We start from the raw sequence: 26,042 nt of genomic DNA, 5'->3' as shown, positions 1-26,042 counted from the left end.
GAACAGGGAATGTGGCAAAATGGAAGACCAGTACCTTTGTTCTTTTCATTTGAGGGGACTTATTTTTAATCTTGTAATCTTAAGATTTTATTTCCCCTCAACTTTGTGGCAGCCTTTGGGCTACCTGCAATATTTTTCAGTATCTTCTGAAAATTTAGAAATGAGAAATGGGTATAAAGAACATTCTGTTTATTTTCCACAAATCTTTGAAGCCAAAGGAGTAGAGAGAAAAAAGGAGGGTATAGGAGGCTTAACTGTTTCCTAGTAAAAGCCCCTTGAAAGCCAACTATAGCGGGAGGACAGGTGTTTTGGAGAGTTGTGCACGGGAGCTGGGGCCTCATTGTTGCTCCTCTCTCTTTCTTGTTCAGGATCAATCTGAAAGCAACACTGAAGCCTTGGCTGCCCTTGTTCTCCTTTCCCTGTGTCCACTGGCTGCTGTGGTAAAAGCCATGCGGACCAATGGGAAAGGCCCCTAATGCAGTGAGTGGAGTGGGACAGTCATTTTTCTGGAGCAGAGTTTAAAAAGAGAGATATATAATACATATTTTTACAAGCAAGAAGCTGTTGTCAAGATTTTTTTTTTACACTTAGAGCTCATAGTTTCAGGGTAGAATGGAAGTAACTGTAAAAAGAAAAATAAGTACCAGTTTTCTCTTAAAAAAGATAGGACAATGAGACTTACTAATGAAGGGGTTGAGTTTTATGCCCTGGAAAGAGCTGGGAAAAAGCCAGTTTTCCCCAACATGGGTAGAAATTATAAAGCAGAATGTGGCATTTTCATTTCATGGTAGCAATTCTGGAAGTTTATTTACACAGTAGGTTCCGAGCTGGAAGTGGACAGTCTCCAGTCTTCCTGTCGGTCTTTGTGGTTATGGGGTGTTCCCAGTCAGCCAAAGCAGCACCAGGTGCAGTGGGAATGAAGAGAACCCAGATAAAAACTGTGACTCAGTATTCTTGTTTTATTGGTTTATGGCTTGTGGGCAGCTGGCTGAGGCCAGGATCTCCAGAGGCCTTCTTTGTATTTCCCTCTCCCTCATCAGGTAATTCCACATTCAGCAAGTCCCATACCTGGAAGCAGTGTGTTGACCAGATAGGAATAGGATCCAGTGGGTATACCATGAAAATTCAGCTCTTCGTGCTAACACTGGTATCATAGTCGACTGTGTTAGAACTGATAGGGAGGAAATGAACTTGGTCCCCACTACGTAGCCCAAGAACCAGCCTGGGAACCCAAGTACTATTCGAAGTGGGGAGTAGAGAGTAGGATACGGGAAGAGGATGGCCTCCATCCAGGGGCTCTTGTGGTGAAAGAATTAAGGAAGCCCTGAGGCCGCCATCCTTGCTTCAGGCAACCTTGATAGTGAAGGCGGTGATGTAGAGCCAGAATGCCCTGTGTTCCTGACACTCGTGGTGTAATACTAGTGCCCCTGTGGGATGCCTTGGCCAAGTAAATGGAGGGACATTAGAGAGGGTGAGAGGGCAGTGAAACTGCTCTGTGTTATGGTAAGATCTTACTACTACTTACAGCTGATCAGGAAGAAATCCAGGCAGAGGTACAGGGCATCAACCCTATACCTGCTGGATGAATCTTCAGGATTCTGCTTTTGAAGATTAGGTAGGAGAGGTCTCCTATCTATTCTTAGCACCTCAGCTGCAAAGCTCCAGAGGAATAGGGATTTGGGGGAGGGAGTGAACATGTAACCAGGAAGACAAAGCCCAGCCCTGCTGTGTTTGCTGTATTCCAGCTGCTTTCCCACAGGGCACCTGGGACTTAGCGGGGTTGGGGTAGTTCAGTGCTGCCTATCATATGTAGAGTAAAAGGTTCAGGTAGGGACAAGTGGAATTATTAAGGTAGAAATTTGTTTGTTGGATGGAACCTCTTAGTGGGCACTTTTCATTTAAGAGAGCTAAATAGAGCTTTTTGGCTAAGTAAGCCCTTCTTCCCATCTCACTTTTGGTCAGGCTGCAACCACAGAGAAGAAAACATTGGGAACCAACACCCATCTTACAAGATGGAATTCTGTCTTGGAGATGAAGTCTAAAACTGGGACTGGCGAGTGGGCATGTTTCTGCCTTTCCTAGCTTTGATCCCAACTGTTCCCTGTCTTTGCACTGCCTCTCCTCCTCTTCCAACTGCCCTGTTTTGTACAGATATCCAATCTAATTTTTTGTTTAATTGAAGAGAGGCAGTCTTTGCACCGATGTTAGGCTTGTTTATACAGTCCCTGTCTCTAAAGCAAATAGCAAACTGTGCATCCTCTCCTGCTGACTGTGGCCAGCAGGGAAACAAGATTGGCCCTTTCTCTGCCAGGGTTCTGCAGAGACACACACGGGGGTAACCTGGGTGTGATGCCACTACTTCTGGAACTAAGAAAAGAAGAATACTTCAGGTTGGAGAGTCAAAAGGGATGGTGGGCAAAGGTTCAGAGCTGAAGTTTCAAGCAGCAGAATTTTCCCAACTCAAGTTTGAGGTGACCAAGAATGTTCCCGCCACCAGAGCGCTTCTTTCTTCCCTCTCCTGTTTCCTACAGGTGCAATCCCTGTATCCCACCTTGCCAGCTTTTCCTTCTTTTCTGTCAGGCAGAGGCATTTGGTGGGTGGGTGAGGGTCCTGAGGTGCTCTGGCCACAGGTGCCATCTGTGTCTCCTACTCATGACCAAAGTGAACCACCCAGATGTGGTCCAGGGGAATCTCTGTCTTCTGCCCATGGATCTCCTCACTTCAGCAGGGAGATGTCATCAGCAAAGTCATCGTGCTGATGGCGCAGGCAGCGGAGGCAGCGCCACTGACACACCATGAGGCAGAGTGGCAGCATGAAGAGGGCGCAGATGGCAGCCATGACATAGGCTATGGTCATGAGGGTTGATTCATCTGTCTGTGGAATGTTGTAGCCACAGTCTTCCATGTCCAGGGTGACAAAAGGGCCTTCCACCGCTGCTGTCCTGAACTCATCGTGCACTGGAGAAAGGGCAGATGGGAGTGGGCAGTTCTCATTATCATATAGCAGTTTGGATTATACAACAGAAGAACTTCCTGATAGTGAAGCCTTGAAATTAGGCCCTGAGGAGGCTGTAGAATCTCCTTCCTTGGAGATATTTAGGAGCAGGACAGAAAGCCAGTGCTAGGTGGAGGCCTGTCTTTCCTCCCAGGTCGTTGGGAGCAACAATCCTTTCCTGTATACCTATCCAGTAGGAATGATACCTAAACGTCAGTAGTTCTGAGCTGATCAAAAAGCCAGCCCCATATACATCTGGTAAACTTACTGGCTGCTGCTGAAATCCAGTTGCAAGACCCTGCCCCCATTCTGAAGTAGCATTCAACCTCTTTACAACAGCTGACAGGGTCACTATAGGCTCAGCCTGCTGCCCTGGGATCTAGAGCTTGCCAAGGTGCCGAGAGCAGGTCCTGCTCTGGGTCTCCAACAGAGATTACCAATCCAGGCAGGGTCACCATCCCAGGCAATACAAAAAAAGCACAGGCACTGACACTAGCTTGTGCAGAATATGTTGACTCTGGCTTGAGGCAACTGTTACGACCTCCCACACTGACAGGGGCCCAAGTGTTCTAACTGCTGGACAGGGAGAACATGCATAGACTGGCCCACACCCTCATCCCCGGTGCTCTCACCATGGCAGGCACTGACAGCAAAGCCAATTCGTTTTCGGGCTCGATCAAAGACAACGTAGAAGCCCTCCATGATAACAGCTCCCATAACAGTGCCTGTGGATGACTGTGAGATGGCGAACTTGTAACAGTCATCTTGGGATGTGGCCACGTCTTCCACTGGCCGCAGGTATTGCTAAGGATAAGCAACAAAGCGTGACAGTGTGTCTTCCTCAGCCCATCCTTCCCCACCTTTGCCTGTAGGCCCTTAGGCAGCTCTTCCCTTTGTCATCCCTGAGCTGTGAGGGGTTGGTTTTTCCAAGAGCCCTTGACCACTGGACACTCATCTATTTTGTCTTCCAAATCCTGAGAATCCATGCCTGTTCACTATCTCCCAATATGTACTTTGTCCTCTTCCTGGGATCCCACTGACTCAGGTTGGGGACGTACCTGTGGAAGGATAGTGATGCGGAAGGACTGATTGGTGACCTCCCCCATCAGGTAGAGTGAGATGACTGGGAAAATGTTCCAAGGGGTAGTGCCTGCTTGCCAGCACACCAGCTGTTCCCCGAGCCAAAAACCATCTGGGAACTTCTCCGTCTGTGTTGGCAAGAAAGGGATAACCATGAGGGAACAGCCTCTTGCACCATCTCGCCTTTCCCATTTTCAGATAACACTCACTAGGCCCTTGATTTGCTTTTCCGTGTACTATCCAAACTGGGGAACGGTAAGCTGAAACCCAAGGATTAGAGGAAGAGAGCGGGAGAGTGAGGCCAAAACTCTCTACCAGGGGGATTGTGTGATGAGCAAACTTAGGCCCATAAAGGAGAATAGTTTTAAGAGATCTAAGTAGAAGGATCTAAGGGTAGACATCTTGGTTCTTGTTGAGGAATGTGAATTTCCCGGACTTCCTCTGACACACTGTCATCTCTTGTACCCCTGTCCTTAGTCCCACTGACCGAAGAGGCTGCCTTGATGGATTTCACAGCAGCTTCAAACACTTTCTTGGGCAAACGAAGGTTGGTGGTGCCACTGTCCACGATGCTCTTGTCATAGTTGTACTAAGAGGGAGAAGAGAAGGTTAGAAGAGTCAAAAGCCTTTTGATGCCAGGCTCTGGCCAGACTTGGAGGGGTGAGTCTGACTATGGTCCTGCCTGGGTTGGCATCCTGGCTTTGCTACTTCTTAGGTGGCAAGTTACTTAACCTCTGTGCCTCAGTTTCGTCATCTTTAAAATGAGGATAATAATAGTACCTACCTCAAAGAGTTATTAAAGGATTAAATAAATTATTACATTTGAAGCACTTAGCATGGTGCCCGGCACATAGGAAGCATTCAGTAAATGTTAACTCTTACTATCGTGAGTGGGCAGACATTCTCCAAATCTTGAAAATAAAAATACTTTGTATAGTGCTTTAAATTTTTTATAGTACTTTTATATCTAGTCTAATTTAACATACATTAAGAACGTAGGTGGGCCGGCCCGGTGGCTTAGCGGTTGGGTGCACGCGCTCCGCTGCTGGCGGCCCGGGTTCGGATCCTGGGCGTGCACCGACGCACCGCTTCTCCGGCCATGCTGAGGCCGCGTCCCACATACAGCAACTAGAAGGATGTGCAGCTATGACATACAACTATCTGCTGGGGCTTTGGGGGAAAAAAAAAATAAATAAAATCTTAAAAAAAAAAAAAAAAAAAAAGAGAACGTAGGTAAGCAAGACCCAAATGGTTTAGCTGCCATGTATTGGGTACCGCTATGTGCCAGGCGCTGGGAGAAACCCTTTATTCATTTTCTCTACCTTCCTCAATCTTTGGAAAAGCTGTTTTTCCCTCTGTTTTGCAGGTGAGAAAACTGAAGCACAACATAGTAACTTGCCTGAGGGCACTTAGCTGGTAAGCAGAGCTAGAAACCCAGGTCTTTCTGATTCCAAAGCTGGACTCTTCTACCATATCACACTGCCTCGCAGACGACTTGCCCAAGGCCATAAAGCAAGGCTGTGAATCAAGTTCTGATACGCTTTTTTCCTTACTAGACCATAAGCCACGTGGTCCTGTGAAAGTGCTCTGCCAGTCCCTACCGCAACCTCAGGTCCTGCTATGTGACCATTAAGCTCCTGACTGTTCTAGGCGCAGCCCCCAACCCTTTCCGCAGGTCCTGCACCTCTGCCTCATCCTCCCAACCCCGTAACTCAGGGTCTGACCTCACGCTATGTTGCCTCCTCCTTTACCTCTCCCTGGTTCTCCCTTGGTTTTATTACCTCCTTGCAGTCCATTTTCAGATCCTGTCCATTGATCTCCACCCGCACAATGATCACCTCATAATACCACTCCCGCCGGATGGGTGTGTACCAGAGGCTGCCTGTGTACAGCGAGTGATCGATACCCCCAATGATCTAGGGAGAAAAAGAGACAGGTGCACGAGTGTCAGCACAGAAGGACAGCAAGTCACCCAGAAAGCAAGCAACAGGATCAGTAATTTCTGGGGGTGGCAAGGCCTGCTATAGATCACCTTTCTCCTCTGCCTGCTTCTGATCAAATCATGCCCCAAAGTTGTTTATAGTTTCTTAAATGTGTTAAAAATGTGTTCGGGGGGGAGACTTTTCAGGATTTTTAATTATTTCTTTGAGAATCACACAGCCCTTGATATAAAGTTATTTAAACCTAAACTGACACAATAAATGTTGAATGAATGATTATTTGCTTCTATTATAAGTTTGTCTCTGCTTGTTGGAGATGGAGCACCATTTGCCATTTGTCATAATTAATTAATAAATAGACTTTTAAACTGCTTACCTCTCTGCCCTCTGATCATCAGACTAAATAATCTTAATATGAGAAGTCTTATTTTCATTTTCTTTGAAATTTTCCTAATCATCTCATCCTTTCCAAGTTTACTATAGGTGCCTCAAATCCTTTCTGGAATAATGCAAGGAAGGAAAGAAGGGAAAAAGAAAAGTGGAGTGGGGAATATAAAGAGGCTTCTCTTGATTGTAGATAGTGGAGCCCAAGACTGTGGTATAGCCATGGGGTGGGGTGGGGGGGCAGGTGGTACCCATCTCTGCCCAGTGCCTGGACCTCCCCTCTCCTAGGATCTACTCACCATGCTCCCTCCAACTGAAGCCAGCACTTCTGACTGGTTGAAGGGGAAGCCAGCACCACAGAGCTGTAGGGAGAAGAGGTTGGGAACGTGGGTCTGCTTTACCAGGGAGTCAAAGAACGGCTCCAGGGAGTCATCGGGCTGTGACAGAAAGAGACAAGGAGTGAATCCTCACACAGAGGGCTCTAATAGAAAGAGGCCTGCTTCCTGCCGAAAGTGGAAGGCAAGAGGAAAAGCCTGGGGGATGTTCCTTGGGAAAGACTATCTTGAAGCACTGAGATTTGGCAGAGAGGGTTAGCAAGAGACACTGGCAATGCAAACAGAAAAGGTCTATAGGATCTTTGATCCCCATGTGCTTAACCTGTTTCAGATTGATGGGGGCCTCTCTTATTTTCTTAAAGATCTTAGAGTATAGAAACCACAGTCTGTTCCTGTACCTATCACAGCAACTCTCACTATAGTTCTGCCCTGTATAGGGATGCAATTCAGACTGCCACCCTATCCCCCTGTTAAATAATCCTTTAAACTGAATTGTTCCCCTCCCTTAGTTCCCTCCCCTTCTCTCTCCCAACTCCGTCGCTGTGTAGCATGCAGTGTGCAATGTGCAGACATAGTGTCTAGGGCTAGGCCTTGTTCTTCTCACCCTGGCAATCTCAGCATAGGCCAGCCCCAAGATGCCCTCCCAGTTGGAGCCATTGATGAAGAACTTGTCTGATTCAGTGATGGCAGCGATGTTGGCACGCACAGTGACGTTGGGGCCATGGGGGATGCTCACCAGGTCGGTGCCCAGCTCCCCCTCCCACTTGCCCTGGGTGTAGGGCACATACACGCCCTTCCGGAGGTCCCGGTATGTGCTGGACCTGTGGAAAGGAGGCAGAGTTCTGTGGATGCATAACCACAACAACTGGTAAAGGGATCCAGCATCTAATCTACTCCCAAATGTGAGACCTTATCTCAGGGGTACCCTACAGAAGATAAGGTGCTTTCAGGCTCCTCAACAGACCATCCGTAGATCAGTCACCCAGAACAGAATGTAAAGTGACCTTGCAAAGAGATGAGGGAGCCATTGCTGGGGCTCACTATCCTGTCTCCGTAGCTCATATTTCTAGATCTTGAGCTCAGGCCCTGCGAAGAACAAGCCTAGGCTTTGTGTATTATGTCTGCTGCCACTGAAGGGACAGCCAGTGGGCATCTCTTCCTCCCCCCAACTCCGTCAAGCTCCCAGAGAAAAGGAGCCATTGACTCTTGCTGCCTTGGGACCCGATGGTACCATCTGAGTGGTAGAGACAGTGCCAGGTGGCGTGAATGTGGAACCTCTACAGCAAGTTCTTCCAAAGCAGGGATTTGCACAAGCATCTCAGCAGGGCACGTAGGTATTACACACCACTTGTGTGAAACATGCTCATCAACACATGACACCCCCACCTGTGTTTAATCATGCCCCTAACCAGGGCTGGTGTGTGTGAGTTTGTGTGTGTGTGTATGGGACTGGGATAAGAATCCAGAACGAATTCCCTTTCATTGATTCTGACCACACCCCACTCCCTGACTGCTTTCTCTAGACAGGGAAGTTAAAGGGGAAGGGGCCTAAGAAGGCAGGAGATAGGGAAGGTGGCTTTGGCATCTGCCTGGAAGTCCAAGAATAGGATTTAAGCCTCTACTCACATGTTTTCACACACAGGGAAGCCTCAGACATTAGATGTCCCCTCTGCTAAGGGCTTCATCCCTCACTGCCTCTCTTACCTTAAAAACCCACTTCAACCCTCCCTTCCACCAGTTAGTTAAATCCAGCTGGGGGACCTCTGGGTGGTATGGGGGGGGAGGCATTGTAGCTTTTCGGCCCTGACACTGGTACAGGCAGTGGGGTCTATGGCAGGCTCTTCCTTCACTTCCGTGAGCTGTGCAAAGCCACTGGGAATAGCCCACGGGTGAGAACACTGCAAAGGGGGCTGCCGCTGCAGCCCGCTCCACTAGACTTGGTGTTGTCAGAAAACTGAGAGCCACTGAGGGAGTGTGGGATGAAGTCCACGCCTCCCCATGCAGGCAGAGAGAATGAGACCCCTGAGATGGCTCTGAGAGCTTTGGGGCTGCTCTCCGTCCTTCTTTCCCTCCCACAGGAAGCTGCCCTGCTGCAGTACTGACGAACATCCTGGCTGCCCCTCAACTTACCCTCTACTAAGGGAGACAGTACACCTCCTCAGATCCCTGCCTCTCCACTCTTCTCTCCTGGTAACTGTTGCCTTCTTTTCCCATCCCCTTCCCCAGCAGGAAGAAAGGACCTGAGGAGCTAGTCTTTCTCCCTGCAGCCCTCCCCTGACCCCTCTTGGCCCTGGATCCTTGGGAAGGTTTCTTCCCTCCAGCTGTCCCCAGGACTCACAGCTGCCTCTGGTAGTAGCGATGCAGGAAAGGGTGGGGGGCAGCCCCTACTGCAAAGTTACTGCTGCCTGTGTCCACCAGGATGTTGAGCTGTCAGAGAAAGGGGAGAGAGAGACGTTATTGACACGAGGCCCTGGACTCACCACCTCCATCGTCCTTCACCTCACCGGCCACGTAGTCTCCCTTTGGGACGTCCAAGGTGAAACCTTCACGACGCTGGACTGGACAGGCTGGCATGTGCTACTACCACGACCACAGACAGAACAGGGGGTCCCATGGCATCCCCTTCATGGCTTCAGAAACCTTGTGTCTGCTTCTGTCTTCTCTGTAGAGTCATAACATTTTCTGTGTCATCAGAGCCTCATTCTCTCTGTGCGTGTGTGTGGTCTCCATTCCCGTTTCTCTCTACCATCAGCTCGCCCTTACTCACGTTGTGTACCTGTCTGATTCTGTCTTCAGAGCTTGCCCTTTCCTCTCCTTTTCTGGTTCTCCTAGGAAGCATATCACTCAGCAGGCAGCCTGGCTCATCCCCTCCAGCTCCGAGCTATTCTAGGAGCTGGCATTGGTGAGGGGAGCTGTGGGGACCAGGATGGCACGTTGGTGCCCAGGTTTCTGACCCTGCCTGCCAGAATGTGGCTCCCCATGAAGGGCTCCCCTTCTGTCTCAGAGGTGACATAGACCTCTGAGTCCTACTGTCAGAAATAGTGGGGAGCTAGGAACCCTGTATGATGTCCCATCTTGTCAGGGCCCTGGTTTTGGCTAAATGAACACGGACAGGTGTCTCCTTGGTTCCTTCTCCTAGCATCTCTCTTACCTCGTCCCTCCTTCCTCCTCCAGTGGCCTGACCCCTCTCTTGAGTCAGTCCAGAGCCATTTTTTGAATGCCTACTGTATCCTCAGAGACAAAAAGAGGAAAGGCCCCTGTCCTCAGAAACACTGGGATCTGTAAAGTGAATCCTCTCTTGCCACCACCTCAGCTTCTCCCCTGACCTCAGGGCCCTTCATGTCTGTATCCTCTCTCCTCCGTGCAGTGAAGTCAGCTGACCTCAGTTTCGCTGCAGGCTCTGACCTTGTCACCCGGGGCAGGTCACTGTGCTTCTCTGGGCTTCAGTTTCCTCCTCTCTGCCAGATCCTCTCGCGGCCTGTGGCTCCTTCCTGCTCTCAGTGGTCTTCTGTGGCTCTGCTGACTGCATCTCCCCCAATGCCCACTCAGGCTTCCTGGCCTCCCCGTGTCCCCAAAGACTGCTCTCTGCTGTCACCCCAGCCTTCCTTCCCAGCCCCCACTCCTGGCCTGGTGACATCTCTCTCCCTGCTCTCCTTCCCGTGCTCTCCCCCAGCCCTTCTCCGTGGTGTCTGAGCAGCCACCAACTCCAGATGCTGCACTTTCAGAGAATCAATAGAACTGGAGGCAAAGCAGTTCAGATTTCAATCAACCAGGTTAATGATTAAAAAGGCTGCTTTACCCACCTACTCCCCAGGATCCCCCTCCCCCACCTGCCAGGACTCTGCTCCCAGTACTTGGTCAGTCTCATATTTACAGAGATCCTTGCTGTCACTGGACCCCCCAGAAAAGAGGGTCTACCCCACAACACTGGTCCCCGTAGCTGTGCGAGGGAGAACTACCTGGAATGTGTGTGCCCGGCTGGCTCTAGAAAAATATGACCACTTTTTACACTGGAATGCAGCTTTTATCTGGGGGCTCTGCATCCCAGCTGTTCTGGGCGCCCCCCTCCCATTCCTCTGCTCTCCTGCAGGGGGAGGAGCTCTCTCTGCAGGCCACTCCCTCCCCAGCCAGGAGGTCCAGTCACTCTCATTGCCCTTCCAGCCCCAGCCTTTCTCCTCGTCTGAGGAAGGTCTTCCCCTTCCACATAAAGGGGGTCAAAGCGGGGGGGGGGGGGGGGGGGAGGAATGACCCCCTCCACTCCCATCCCCCTCTCTCTACTCCCCCTACTCCCCCCCATACCAGGAACTCAGGCCACCACTGCTCTCTCTGCCTCCCCCTCTCCACCCTCCACAAAGAAATGGGAAACCGAAATAAACAGTTGCCATTCCCCCCTGAGCTAATGTCTGACTGTCTGTTTGCCCTTTGCAGTGTACGCCAGCTTCTGAGAGGAGTGATTTCCGGTCCTGTCCTATGTTTCTAATGCGAGCCCCCTGGGCTGCTCCCGCAGCCTTTCTCCCCTTCCTGCGCCCACAGAGGCCTCTTACAGGGCAGGGGCCTTAGGCAGCTGAGCCACCGCACTCCTGCAACAGGGCAGTTAAGGGCAGCCTGAAAGAGGAAAATAAGTGGTGAAAGGGTTGCATGCAGCCAAACCTTTTTAGCAGATTCCCTCACCTCTCATTTCACCCAACAGAAGCCATCAGATGGGACCCCCCTCATCTCCCACAGCCAATCACTGAACCCTGCCTGCAGTTGCGCTGGACAGCCCTTTCTCTCAGCTGTCCCTACTCCTGGCTCAGGAGTGGACTTCTACCTGGGCTTGGGAGACAATTCCCTCCTCCCTTCTCAGGCACCTTACCCTGTGAATTATCCCTTTCCCTCAGGTAGACTGAACCATCATGCCAGCTCCCCACCCACCCCCAAGTCTTCCTATTGGCATTTACAAATGCTTCAGTCTCTTCATTAAAAAAAATCTTTAATTTCACATCCTCCTCCAGTTACCTTCTCTCCTCTCCCTTCACAACCAAAGTTCTCAGCCAAGCTGTCTTCATTTCTTCACCTCCCACTCATTCCTCAACCCATTCTAAAACTGAGTTTCACCTCTATCCCTCCCTCCACTATAAAACAGTCTTTACTACGGTTACCAATGATTTCATGTCACCAAATACCAAAGACATTTTTCAAATCAGTCCTCATCTTACTTGACTTCTCCGGAGCATTCAACATTGCTGACCTCTCCCTCCTTGAGACACTCTTCTCTGTCACCCCACCCTGTGATTGGCCTCCCTGATCATATCTTCTCTGTCTCCTTTGCAGGGTCGCTTCTCAAGCCTTGAGCTTTGGCCCTCCTCTCTCCCTGAGACATCTCACCCATGGCTGCAGCTGCAGTTATCACCTACATCCCGACGACTCCTAAGCTTATAGCTCTAGCCTTGTCCTCCCATTTGAGCTCCAGAAGCACATACTGAACTGCCTCAAAGATACTTCAAATTCAAGATGTCCAAAACTGACCTTACAGTCCTGCCCTTCTGTCTTTTCCCAGTGTTCCCTATATTAGTGAATGATGTCACCATCCATCTGTTCCATAAGTCAGCAACTTTGGAGACACCCTAACGCCTTCCTCTTCTTCACATCTCTTTCCAACGCATCGAGTCCTGTCCAATTAACCTTCTTAAAAGTCTCTTGAATTTATTCATTTCTGGCCATCTCTCTTGCCAGCCCTAGGCCAAGCTATCATCTCATTGTCTCATTTTGGAATATCACAATAGCTTCTCAACTGGTCTTGGCACATCCGCATTTGACCTTTCCACGCTGTTTCTGCGCTTTGGCTAGTGTGATCTTTTCAAAGGGCAAATTTGACCATGTTACCTTCTTATGTCAATGGTTTCCCTTTGCTATTAAAACAAAAACTTAAAGCTTGAACATTTCCTACAGGGCCCTTCATGCTCTGGCCCTACCTACATATCCAGCCTAGCTTGTCCCATTCTCCTCTAAGCCCTCTGCCCACCAGCCACCCTGGCCTCATCTCAGGTCCTCAAACCAGCCATGGTCCCTCCCGCAAAGGCTGGTGAGTGGTCATTCACTCTGCCTAGACCATCCTCCTTCCACCTGCAGTTTTGTCTGCTCATCTATCATCCTTCAGTCTAAGCCCAAAAGGACTTCCTAAGGGAGAAAGAGTAGGTCATATTCTCCTATTAAAGAGGAGTTCTTCTATAGAACTTGCCACTCTGTAATTTCACACTGAATCTCACCTTCTCTTGTACCTAATTTTTAAAAAATCCCCAGTGTGTCCCTAGTGGGTATCATAGTGCCTGGCAATAAGTATTTCTTGAATTAGTGAATGGTTAAAGGAAAGAAAGGGGAAAGAGCTAATCTACCCTATTTTGGGGGTGAGGGAGGGATCCTTCAGTGGCTTTCAAACTGTGGGTGTTTTTATAGTTGTGGCTCTAGCTCAGACCTGCCTTCCTCTCACCAGGCCCCCTGGTTTGACACAGGATGTGCATCTTCAGGCAGCCTTCGGTCCTGGAGCCATCTTACTTCTTCCTCATCCTTTGGGGCCAGGCCCACACAGGAGTCAACACGTAGCTATTGCCTATAGATGCCCAGGGGGCCGCAGCCTGGGGTCAGGGCTAGGTCAGCGCCAATCACTTAACAAACAAATGTGCCCCAGGAGGCCTCTGAGGGAAGGCAGCTTCATGGGAAGTGCTAACAAGCCCCACAGGGATAGGCACACCTGCTCGGTTCATTCTGCAGGCAAGGCTCCTCTGGAGGAGTTTTCAGTAGTAGATCTTGGGTGATAAGATAGGTATGGAGCAGGTGAATTAAGGGTAAGCTCTTTGTTCCCCAAATCCCACCTGTCTGGGCCCCAGCTCTCGCTTGCAGACAGGGATAACTCAGATTCTTCTGGATGAGAAGACCCCTCAAGAGTCATCTGTCCACTAGCCTGGAGAGACGGGGGCCCTTTCCAATTCTGAAAGATCTCTAGTTATTAAGATCCACAACCTCTCTTGGTAGCCTATCCCAGGGTCTTACCACTTTTGCAAGCCTCTGACAGGGGGCTTTAAGTCTAATTCTTTCTACTAAAGATGAAGTCAGTCTTCTTCCTTCTGTGTGGGCATCAGAGTTAATGGGGGAAGAGCTCTTATACTCATATATAACAAGCCTTTTAGGTAAAGGTGAGATGTAGAAGCCTTTCTTGCATTTTACAGAGGAGGAAACTGAGACCTAGAGTGAGTAAGCAACTTGACCCATCTTACACAGTAAGTCACAAAGCTAGGACAAGAGTCCATTGATTCTGACCAATTCTAAGTCTGGTCTGTCATCTCCTTGACCTTCCTGTCTCTCTCATTTGGGAAGGAGGTATATGGTAGATTGTTACACGAATGAATCACAGCCCCCTGTATCCATGCCCTGCTGAGACCCCTGCGACATTTTTTTTTTTTTTTTGTGAGGAAGATCAGCCCTGAGCTAACATCCATGCTAATCCTCCTCTCTTTGCTGAGGAAGACCAGCTCTGAGCTAAGATCTATTGCCAATCCTCCTCCTTTTTTTTTTTCCCCAAAGCCCCAGTCCCCAGTAGATAGTTGTATGTCATAGTTGCACATTCTAGTTGCTGTATGTGGGACGCGGCCTCAGCATGGCCGGAGAAGCGGTGCGTCGGTGTGCACCCGGGATCTGAACCCCGGGCCACCAGTAGTGGAGCGCATGCACTTAACCACTAAGCCACGGGGCCGGCCCAGACCCCTGCAACATTGACTCTGGGCTTGGCCATGACTGCTTTGGCCAGTGGGACATCAGCAAAGGAGGAAAGCAGAGGCTTGATAAGGGCTTGTGCACTGGGGATTAGCCTTTTGGAATGCTGCCCTGAGACTGTATGTGAAGCAGCTCAGTCTTGCCTCCTTGAGGATGAAAGACTTTATGGAGAAAGAGGTCCAGCAGGCGCAGCTTTGTCCAGCCTCAGCTGACCCACCAGCTGAATGCAGCCACATGCGTGAGCCCAGGTAAGACCTGGAGAGGAACCACAAGCCACCCCACAGATTCCTGAGAAACAAAATGGCTCTTGTTTTTAGCCACCAAATTTTGGAGTATTTTGTTACACAACATCAAATAACTCATACGAAACTATCTGAATTAAGTCCCGAGATCCTTGACCTTGGGGGCATCTAAGAAACCATAGGTCAACTCCAGTGAACATCTCTCATCCCTTTTCTCCTTCCTCACCGTGCTTCTTGTGAGGTTGCTCAATAGCATGATGCTTTCTCACCTCTGTACCTTTGCATATGCTGTTTCCTATGCCTGAAACATTCTCTCCCTGTTCTATTCACTTTTCTTCTATTCACCTTTCAAGTCACAGTTTAAACATCCTTTCTCCCAAAGGTCTTGCCCCGATGCACCCAGACAAGATTAGGTTCCTTCTCTTACAGATCCTCAATAACACCTGTGCTTCTTTGTATACCACTCACCAAACTTTTAATCATTTATCTAATGTCTGTCTGTCCCACCCACTACCACTAAGCACATTTATATCCTTATTGTCTAATTCTTACCTAGCTCTCAGTAGGTGCTCCTTAATGGTTTTTTTGGGATATAGACACTTTATTTTTTTTTTGAGGAAGATTGGCCCTGAGCTAACATCTGTTGCCAATCTTCCTCCTTTTTCTCCCCAAAGCCCCAGTAGATAGTTGTATGTCCTAGTTGTACATCCTTCTAGTTGCTTTACATGGGACGCTGCCTCAGCATAGCTTGATGAGTGGTGAGTAGGTCTGTGCCCAGGATCCAAACTGGCGAACCTTGGGCCACTGAAGCAGATCACGCGAACTTGCTACGCCACTGGGCCAGCCCCCATGATGATTTTTTTTCTGACAGTAATTGCCTCATTTCCTGCAGTTCTCTGTGACCCTACAGACTTTTGCTACTAATTCTCAGCCCTGGGTCCTTCCAAGGGTGATTTTCAATTTGGTACTGTGCATGGTGATGGTGACAACTGATGCCCACCATACCCACAAACTTGACTGAATATCCACCCAGTTTCTTAGAGCATCGTAGTGACTTTAGGACTTGTTGGTCCCAGACCCTTCTTTTTTTTTTTTTTTAAGATTTTGTTTATTTATTTATCTTCCCCCCAAAGCCCCAGTAGATAGTTGTATGTCATAGGTGCACATCCTTCTAGTTGCTGTATGTGGGACGCGGCCTCAGCATGGCTGGAGAAGCGGTGCGTCGGTGCGCGCCCGGGATCCGAACCCGGGCCACCAGCAGCAGAGCGCGCGCACTTAACCGCTAAGCCACGGGGCCGGCCCAGGTCCCAGACCCTTCTGAATTAGCTTCATCTGCTTTCCTAAGTGGATATTCCCAGACCTGAGCTTGCCCAAGGCTGAGAGAAGGGGGCAAGGAAGGACACGAGGAGCCTAGAGTCAGTACTGGGAGTGGCTGAGGGCCAGCAGAGCACATAGCTCCTGCCTCAAACTGAGTCCAGCGATTGGGTCCTGTCCAGGTTCCTCCCACCTTGACCCAATCAGCTGACCCTCTGGAAATGGACTCCTTTCCCCGGACACATCCTGTGTCTTCCTTCGCTCCCCAGGCTGAAGCTGGCCATCAATACCTGGAAGCAAGCAGGCTTCCTGGTGTACCTTACTCTACTCTGGGCTGGGTTTTTTAAAGGAATCCCAAGGTGGCTGGGTCACCCCAAATGTTATCTAGTGTACCCTTCTCCCTTTAGACAGGATGCTCCATTTTCCCCAGCCCCAAACCCAGGTCCAGTAATATTTATCAGTGCTTCCTATTCAAATGAGATGATAAATGTGAATGTCAAAAAATATACATGTCTGTTCTTAAAGAGCAGATCTAAGACAATGGTTTTCAAAGTTTTTTTTTTAAGCGGAAGAACTGTATCCCAATCTTACACAAGATCTCAGTGTACCAAAGAGAAGAAAGCAGAGATGTTTTCTTTGAGGGAGAGGTTTTACTTCCTCTGTCTGCATCCCCTGCTACTGGTGGCTCTTGGGGCGTCTCGAGCACGTTCAGTCTCCATGGAACCCACCTGGAAAACCCCTGATCTGTGAGGTATCAAGCAGCTATTAGCTCTCTGCTTTTCATTGTCAGACAGTAAGTCCTTCCTATTGCCTAACCTTGACCCACCCATAGGTTGCAGTGGCTTTAATCTTCTCTGGGTCTTTCCTCAGTTGAAAAAGCAGCTGATCTCTGGCATAAGCCCATTTCCCCTCAAGGCACCTGGTTTATGCTCAGCATATAGGCTTGGTTGGTTGAGCCGCTGGGAGATGCCTCAGTCACTCCTTGTGCTATTTGGCAAAAACTCCACAGGCACTAGAAAAGAATAATTGGTGGGGTTCACCAACCCCAAGAGGCCAATCAAGGAGACATCCAGCCTGGACACAGTGTGGTTACAGTGGGCAGCAGACAGGGTAGCCACAGAGTCGTAACAGTTCAGGAGGTCTGGTGAAAGGGGATAGGCTGGGTTGGGAGAGGCAGGGAGCTCAGCCAGTTTGCTCTGTGGCTTTTTCAGAGTCTGTGAGAAAAAAGACCTAGGAGTCCTGGCTCCCCCATGTCAGCCCTTAGGACTATTGATTCATCATTCTCCTCAGAGGGAGTACCTCCTCCTTCTCAGGAACCACTGGCTGCAGCACCTGCAGCAGAGGATGTGGTGGATGAGCATCAGTGAATGCTTCCCAGCCCTCTGGGCCCATCCTGCCATGGGCAGCTCAGGGCAGCTCTAGGACCCGAAAAATGGTCTGGGTCCTTCCCAGAACTCTCCACTGCCCAGGCCCCCAAGAAAGATGGCTCCCAGCAGATATAGAAGTTAGTTGTCAGGTATGGGGGCTTCCCTGAGAGATGTTTCTCTTCCTGGATTCTCAACCAGAATTTTCTGCTTAGCTCTTTATTGGAGATACCCAAGAAGGATTCCTGACCTTCTGTCTTAGTGAGAGGGCACAGTCTTTCTGAATGCCCCTCACTTTCAGCTGAACTCTTTCTTTCCTGACCTGGGGAGGCAGAGGAGGAGAAGTGTGTGAAATGAGAGCATGAGGGTCCTAGCAAAGTCCTATGTGCAACCTGAAGCCCAACCCCCGTCAAGCCAGTTGTGGTCTCAGGGACTGGGTAGGCAACTTACACAACTGGGATCTTGTCTAATCTTGCCTTGTCTAATTTGGAGGGTGGTTCTTTGAGTTCAGTGGTTTTCAACCTTTGTAGTACCAGAACACGAAAGAGAAGGGAAAGAAAGGCAAGGGAAAAGAAAAGAAAGAAAACCTGGAATTCTGCTGTATAAAAACCATAAAAGCTGAACTATTCTGGGAGGGCTGGGAGATGTGAGGGCAGGGGGGAGAGGGGAGGGCTTGGTGATGGGAAGGGTGGAAGATCCAGAGTCTTGCCTGCTTACCTTTCTCCTTCACCCTGAGGTCCCTTTAGGGATCCCACAAATCACAATTTGAAAAACATTCTAGGGAGAGGGGAGGAAAACCACTTGGCCTTTCTTGGTCTCTGAGACCCTGAACACTCACAGTTTTCTACTTCTCTCAACATTTTCTCTTGCTCCCTTGATCCCTAGTCTACACCCAATATTCTTTCCCTAATCGTTTTCCTCTTTTCTCTCCATTCTCTCAAAGAGCAAGTCTGTTTGCTAACTTGCCTTCTACAACCACCTCTCTGCAGGTGACTCCTAAGTCTACCTGTCCAGTCCTAACATCTCTCCTGTTTCCAGATCCCCATTCGCAGCTGGTTGCTGGATCCACAAGAATGGTCCACTGGCATCTCAAAGTCAACCAACATGTCCCAGACTGTAGAACCCTGGTAAGAACGCAGTATTTGGACGTGGAATCCAAAGACCTGGATTTGAACCTCTTCCTTAGCTGAGTAACTTTGGGCAAACCACTTAACCTCTCTGAGCCTCAGTTTCCTTATCCCCAACATGGACATGTTAATACCTATGCCTTGTAATTAAAGCAGAATAATAAACATGGAATTTTGGTGAACTCTATTGTGCTTTAAAATCTTGCTCCTTTTGCTGTGTTCCCTGGTACATACATAGTCAGAGGGGTTAAAAGGAGGGGAACCATCTTCTCTTTCCTCTCCCTCACCAGAGCAGAGAACACCTGGTGGAACCGACATGGGAATGCCAGCTCTCTGAGGACCTCTCCTTTCTGTCCTCACTGCCACCCCCTCTTTCAGGCCCTTGTATCCTAACTAAGATCCTCATCTCAGGCTCTAGAGTATCCAAGTTATCCTCCACACTGGAGTTGTTTTCCTAGGACGAATATTACACTAGACCATTCCCCTTCTCATATGCTTACAAGGAATCTCTGCTGCCTCCAGAATAAAACCCAACTCCACTCAGCCTCACAGCATCCCTGCCACAACGTCCAGCTTCTTAGCACTGCTCATACCTCTCTTTATTTATTTATTTATTTTTTAATTTTTTTCCCCAAAGCCCCAGCAGATAGTTGTAGGTCATAGCTTCACATCCTTCTAGTTGCTGTATGTGGGACGCAGCCTCAGCATGGCCGGAGAAGCGGTGCATCGGTGTGCGCTCGGGATCGAACCCCGGGCCGCCAGCAGCGGAGCGCGGCGCACTTAACCACTAAACCACGGGTCTGGCCCTCATGCCTCTCTTCATGAAGTGTCTCTCCCCTCTCTCCAAATAGCCAAGCTTTCTCATCTTTCTAGGCCGTATCCAAATGCTACCTTTTCCAGCAAGGCTTGCCTAACATCCTGTCAGAAGTAGCCACTTCTTTCTCTGCACTTCAAGACTCACTGTTCTTCACTTTGTACCGAACGCATTCGATCTTGTATGGTATTTAGGTGTTTGTGTGTCTGTGTCTCACACCAAATTGTGAGCTCTCTAAGCGCTAAGACTATTACATTATTTTTCTCTTCTGCACACAGTAGGTGCTCAACCAGTATTTGTTAAACTGAATTGACTCTCAGCAGATTTCAATCCTAACAATAAAATCATTATCTGTATTTTGATATTGATGCTCATACCATTAAAATGAGATGCCATCCAGGGCCGGTGCAGTGGCATAGTGGTTAAGTTCGCACGCTCTGCTTCAGCGGCCTGGGGTTCACGGATTCAGATCACGGACACGGACCTACATACCTCTCAACAAGCCAAGCTGTGGCGGCACCCCACATCCAAAAAATAGAGGAAGATGGGCACAGATGTTAGCTCAGGGACAATCTTCCTCAAGCAAAAAGAGGAAGATTGGTAACAGATGTTAGCTCAGGGCCAATCCTCCTTACCAGAAAAAAAAAGAAAAATGAGATGCCGTCCTTTCATTTAAGTGAAAAGAATGAAAACACTTTCTCCAGGAGCTGCAGTTCTGCACTTACAATTGCCCCTCAGCAGTTCTACTTAGCTGTCTTACACTTCATTCATTCATTCACTTGACGTTTTTTAGGTACACATTCTGAGCCTGGCGCTGTCATAGATCTTAGATAAAGAGAAATAACACTGCAAAAGAATAAATTAAAAAATGTAGAAAGACGTTGTCTTTAAGAGCTTGACATTTTATGAGGGAAAAACACAAAAACAGTTATAATACGTTGCTATAAGTGTAGGAAGGGAAACATGAGCAGGTGTCATGGGAGGATGGAAGAGGGATGCTCATGATAAACCCTCTCTCTTCTCCCCCAAGACACAAAGGTGGGTGGCATGGTGTAGCGGGAAGATCAAGGGTGAGACACGGTCTCCGCTTAGTGGCCTGCCACCTGGCCAATTGTTTCAACTTTCAGTTGCCACTTCTTCTGTTAGAAGCTATGAATGATAAGACTTTTTATATATATTGCAGGAATTATTGTAAAGAACAAAATAATCTATGTAGAATATATTTTAAAACTTTACATAAACTCAACCATAAATACAAGTATATATTCGTATACCGCTACCACTAATCCATCCCCTCCTGCCAGCTTTCCTACTCCCACAAATGGTCTTCTTATCCTCCAATTCACCCCAGATCAGAATCTCGAAATCATCTTTTATGCCCTCTTCCTCACCCTTCACACCGTGTCACTAAGTCCTGTCCATCTGCCTCGTACTGTTCCTTGTATCCTCGTCTTCCCTTCCCTTTCCATCTTATCACTGCCTCATGCCATCCTTGTCATAGTGCCTCACACTTGGACTTTTGTGACAGAGCCTCCTGTATCTCTCAGTCCCATTCTTTCTAAAATTCAGATGTCTCTTCCTAAACGATTGCTTTCTTTATGTCATTCTCCTGCACAAATAAATTCAATTTTCCCCTTATTTCTGCAGACTGAGGTCCAAACCTGATAGCTTGACATTTAAGGCTTTTGGCAGTTTGGCTCTATCTTATTTACCCAAACCTGTAACATTAACTGGACTGGGTTTCTCACTGTCTCCTGAGCAAACATGCATAAGCCCAAACACACATAACTCACTCTCTCATTCATGGTGGCCTCCTTGGTCTAAGGGGGTAGGGTGGGAAAAAGTGGACTTTCGCGTAAAGTGCAATTACAGTTTGGTGGGACAGGGGCCATTTCTCCACTGGGAATGGCTCTCTCCTCCTATCCATCCTTCAAGACCCTTCCCTGATTTTAGTGCCTGCTGAACACTTATAGCGCTCACTGTGCTGCTATAGATCAGTGCTTCTCTGTCTTGAGAAATAGCCTTGAGACACAGCCCCCAAGATTCTGACTCAGTAGGTCTGCGGTGGGCTAGAGAATTTACATATCTAACAGGCTCTGATGACAAGTGTCTGGGACCTCACTCTGAGTCCACTGCTGTGGATTACCTTGAACTAGTACACATACTTCCACATCCACTCAAAGCTCTTTGTGGGCAGAAAATGTATTTTCTGTCTCTTTGTGGATCAGCCCCTCCAAAACCCAGCAATTAATTGCCTGGCATTTAGAAAGTGCTCCCCAAGTTTCACTTTTACTCGTTGAGAGCACTCTGCCCTTCATGTTCTCACTTGGTGCTTACAACAGCCCCACCAGGTAGGGAAAAAGGGCATCCTTCTTGCAGACTGCTGGGGAGAGAATCAAAGTCACTCCGGAGCAGGGACTGGCTGGCGTTGGCTTGGGTCGGAGCCGTAGGGAGTCCACCGAGTTGCTCTAATCGTGGTCTCCCTGGCACTGGCTCTTTGGGCTGGTGTTGGACTTTGAGCCCGCTTTCCCCTTCTCCTTGGAAGGAGTGGGAATGAACTGACATTTATTAGGCAATTACTGTCTGTCAATTTTTGGGCTGGGGGACGTATCCAGCATCCCAGGCACTATCTCAGGGGTCCAGGGAAGTACAGTTACTGGGCCCCACATGTGGTCTACACATGTAAAACACGGAACACAGAACACCCAAGTTTTTATGCTTCATTGCATAGCACAGAGGAGGCAGAAGTGGCCAGACAAGTTAGGAAGACGTGACTTCCTCTTTATTGGAGGTCAATCACTCATTCAGGTACATTGTTCTAGGTGCTTTCACCTATATACTCTCATTTAAGCCTCACAATTACCTTGCAAGGGAGATCTCATTTCACCCATTTTAAAGACAAGGCAATAGCCTCAGACAGGTTATATAATTTGCCCAAGGCCACACAGCTGGGGAAAGGAAAAGCTGTGGGTTGTAGAGCTGGAATTCCCGGTCTCTCTGACCACAAAGCCCTTGTTGGTTTCACAGCCCCATCTGTGTCCACGTCACAGGGTCTCTGCACAGTTTGCATGGCACATCAGTAGCAGAAATGAGAGTAGGTCCCAGGTCTTCACATCCCTGTGCTCCCTGACAATACCTGGCTGCTAGGGCCCTGGATTCAGGCTCTATCCTCACACTGATTCGAGACTGTTTCTGAGGAAGTGCACAGGAAAGAGGGGGGTTCAGTGGGTGACATCAGGGCCTTGGATCCGCAGGGAGGTAGGCCTGAGTGGCATGGACCTAGGAAGGCCTGCTTCTGTCAGGTAATTGGGTGGTAGAGGTCTGTGTTTCTCTCAGACCCAGTGTAAGAGCTGTCAGGCAAGTCCAGGGAACTGTGGCTATTCCCTCTACACACAGACACACTTCCACCTTCACAGACCCTCCAAGGACAGGCCTCCCGGACACAGATCCGGGGGAGGGGGGTGGCTCACAGAGTCTGAGCTCACAGGCTCAGATTCAAGGTGACACACACCAGCACAGACAGAACCATCCTGCCACCCGTGCCAGACTCACCCACAGAGAAGGCAAACACACACAGAGGTCAGCCTCGGCACCCCACAGAAGGCTACTCATGCCCACACTCCCACCCACTCACAGGGGCACAGAGGGTGCAACTCCTACAAGGTAGCCTGGAGGACTGTCAGGAAGGATGGGGGGAGCTGGCAATGATTTCTCCATCACTGCCATGCCCCCATCCCCCCGACCCCAGCACCTATCAGCTCATGGAAGGAGTCTTATTCTTAGAAGGGGTTCTGGTTCCTTTGCTAGAATTAGTCCTTTCCCCAGGCTCAGTTCAATCTCCTCTGGCCTGTGCTCAGGAGGCATGGGGTGGGGGAGGGGCTTGAAAGCAGAAGGCAAAGGGCGAGGAGGAGGTGGGAGAAGGAGGAGGGAGGGGCTCGGGGAAGGCAAGAGCCTGCCCAGGGCTTCTGGGCTAGAGAGGAGGTCAGGAGGAGCTCAGAAACCTCGCTTTGCTGTCCCTCTGACAGCCTAGACAGTGGGAGAGAGGGGCTCACCCAACTCTGCCAGCGTTCCCCGGTCCACAGGTGCTGGGAACTATGGTCAGAATCCCAGATTCCTGGAACACCAGAGGAGGGGAGACCAAGATCCAGAGTGGTGGGGTTGGGAGACTCAGACTCGGCCAGGGCTGACACCTGTTCATAGCACGCCTGTGACCGAGACCATTCCCCAGGTCAGGCTCCCCCCACTGAAGTGTTTCTCTTGCCCCAAATCCTTACTGAGAGGGTATGTGTGTAAGATTGCAAGTAAGGGGAGGGCAGTCATACAGGGGGCACTGGGGAGCCTGTGAGGGGAAGGGAGGTGGAGAAGGGGAGCTTTGGGGATGACTTCTGCCAATATGGTCCCAGAGGAAAGGTTTGAGAGAGGGTCCCCCCTGCCTGCACCGTCCAGCCTGCGTTAGCAGGGGCCAGCATGCTGCATCCCCAGCCTGCCTCCCCTCTGATCCTGCAGGAAGGAGGGGAGGGCTGGCCTGGTGACCTTACCGTCTGTGGGGGGCTGCCCACGGTCATCTCCACGTAGTAGCCCTGACCGGACTTGCCCCTCAGGTTGTCCACCATCTCCACAAAGCTGCCCCTCCGGCCGGGCTCCTCCGGCTCCTCGTCAGTCTCCCGGGGCAGCCGCAGCCCCAGGGGGGCGCCCCCCAGCCCACTTCGCAGGGGCAGCCGGATACCAGGCTGGGTACAGTGGGCAGGCAGCACTCCCGCGCCCATCCACAGCAGGAGCCAGGGCAGCACTTGGGCCATGGTGGGCCCTGGCCGTCGGGCCCTCTGGGCTCACTCTGGCCCGCGTGTCCCTGTTGCCTGCCCCCAGCTCTGGGTGCCGGTAGTGGCTTCTTAGGAGAGTGAGCTGTGAGACATCAGGGCTCTGGAGGCTGCAGGCCCCTCAGCCAGCCCGCCATCCAGGCTGTGGGTATCGGGCAGGAGAAATTCGCAGGGAGAGAGAAGGGGAGGAGACGGATCCGAAGCCCGGCTACATCTGGCCGCCGGCAGCCAGCCTCAGCAGAGGTCTGGGAGAGGACGGCTCCGGCCCCCCGGGGGGCTGGGAGGGGCGGGCATGGCCGGTCGAGGCTGGTTTCCTGGTCCTCCTGGTGGGTCGGCAGCGGGGGAAGGGGCAGGGGCTCTGGGCTCCTGCGGCTGCGTTTGCTGGTCAGGCGACCATAATCCAGCTCCCAGCTCCCAGGCAGGCTGGGGAGGCGGAAAGACTTGTGGCGGCGGCTGTCAAAGCCAAAGGGTTTTCGCTTTTCCCTGGGATCGCTGGGAAGTGTAGTCTTCCCATGGCAGGCAGCCCAGCTTCCGGGCTTGGTGAGGGGTCTGGGATGCCCTCTGCCGAGATGGAGTCCACCCTGCAGGACCCTAGGGGGAAAGGTTTCCTCGGCCCTGGCTGGGCAGGAAGGGCCATCAAGATAGAGAGGCGGCAGACTTCTCTCATTCTGTCAGTCTTTCATTCTGCATTTATTGAGCACCCACGGTATGCCAGGCACTCTGCCAGGTACTGGGGCTGCAGAGAGAAATACAATGCACATGTACCACACAAAATGATGTGGCATTAAGGAGTAGGGATTTGGGGGACATCTAGGGGATCTGGGAAGACTCAGTGGGAGGAGGTGGCTTTTAATTTGAGCCTTAAAGAGTGAGTGGGATTTCCATGAGTAGAGATTGGGGGAGCAAAACTAAGGGGGATAGAAGGGTATTCTAAGGAGCCAACTGCATAAGCAAGGTCCAAAGGGGAAGAGTGCGGCGCAGTCTGTCTTCCTGGAGCCTGCAATCTGTGGGCAGGTGAGAGCCAGCCGGGACTGCGCTCATCTGAATCTTTTTGTGCCTTTGATGCTCCACCTGCCCTCACCTCCAGCCCAGATGCTGGAAATCCTCAAGACCCTCCTGATTTCTGTGCTGTTAGTCGGAATAAGGGTAAATGGCTAATATCAGATTTAAAGTGTTAACTCCCCAGCTTGGTGGTTACCAGAGGGAAGGGGGTTAGGGAGTGGGCAGAAGGGGTGAAGGGACGCATTTATATGGTGACTGACAAACAACAGCCTACAACTAAAAGTTCACAATGTGGGGTGGGCCCGCTGGTGCAGCAGTTAAGTGTGCGCACTCCACTGCGGCGGCCCGGGGTTCGCGGGTTCGGATCCCAGGCGCGCACCAACTCACGGCTTGTGAAGCCATGCTGTGGCAGCATCTTATATAAAGTAGAGGAAGATGGGCATGGATGTTAGCCCAGGACTGGTCTTCCTCGGCAAAAGGAGGGGGATTGGCATCAGATGTTAGCTCAGGGCTGATCTTCCTTGCAAAAAAAAAAAAAAGTTCACAATGTTATAAACTATTAGGACATCAATAAAAAAAATAATAAAGTGTTAACTCTCCAAGAAGTATCTGTATATTGTTAAGAGCTTAAAACAAAAAGCTTTAGAGCTCTAATAGCTTAAAGGAAAAAAGCCATATGATTATATCAACATATTATTTATTAAATGTGGAAAGCTTTTGTTAAATTCAGTAGTTGTTCTGGTAAAAACTAAGGAGAAACTTCTTAAACAAGATAACAGAAATCCTAGAAAACCTAATAGTAACAGGCTAAAGTTATTTCCATTAAAGTCAGGCTTAGGAAAGGGAAGGTCATTATCACCACTCTTATCCCATATAGCT

At 49.8% G+C, this 26,042-nt stretch overlaps 1 protein-coding gene across 2 annotated transcripts; it reads right to left on the bottom strand.

Annotated features, from left to right (window-relative positions):
- Nucleotides 1-610: 610 nt before the first annotated feature.
- BACE1 (beta-secretase 1) lies at nucleotides 611-24,571 on the bottom strand. Of its 2 annotated transcripts, XM_058545168.1 has the most exons (9): nucleotides 23,883-24,571; nucleotides 9,073-9,161; nucleotides 7,339-7,555; nucleotides 6,699-6,836; nucleotides 5,857-5,991; nucleotides 4,563-4,664; nucleotides 4,054-4,203; nucleotides 3,628-3,799; nucleotides 682-2,958 (listed from the first exon to the last, which is right to left on the bottom strand). In XM_058545168.1, exons 1-9 carry the CDS (start codon nucleotides 24,141-24,143, stop codon nucleotides 2,717-2,719), a joined length of 1,506 nt encoding a protein of 501 aa, XP_058401151.1. In that variant the 5' UTR covers nucleotides 24,144-24,571; the 3' UTR covers nucleotides 682-2,716. The 2 variants fall into 2 exon arrangements, with proteins under 2 accessions (XP_058401152.1, XP_058401151.1); XM_058545169.1 differs by lacking the exon at nucleotides 4,054-4,203 and having other exon boundaries at nucleotides 611-2,958.
- Between the last annotated feature and the right edge of the window lie 1,471 nt (nucleotides 24,572-26,042).

This window comes from Diceros bicornis, chromosome 7 (genome assembly GCF_020826845.1).
Source record: "Diceros bicornis minor isolate mBicDic1 chromosome 7, mDicBic1.mat.cur, whole genome shotgun sequence".
NCBI classification, from domain to species: domain Eukaryota; kingdom Metazoa; phylum Chordata; class Mammalia; order Perissodactyla; family Rhinocerotidae; genus Diceros; species Diceros bicornis.
This window is presented reverse-complemented; position numbering and strand designations above follow the sequence as displayed.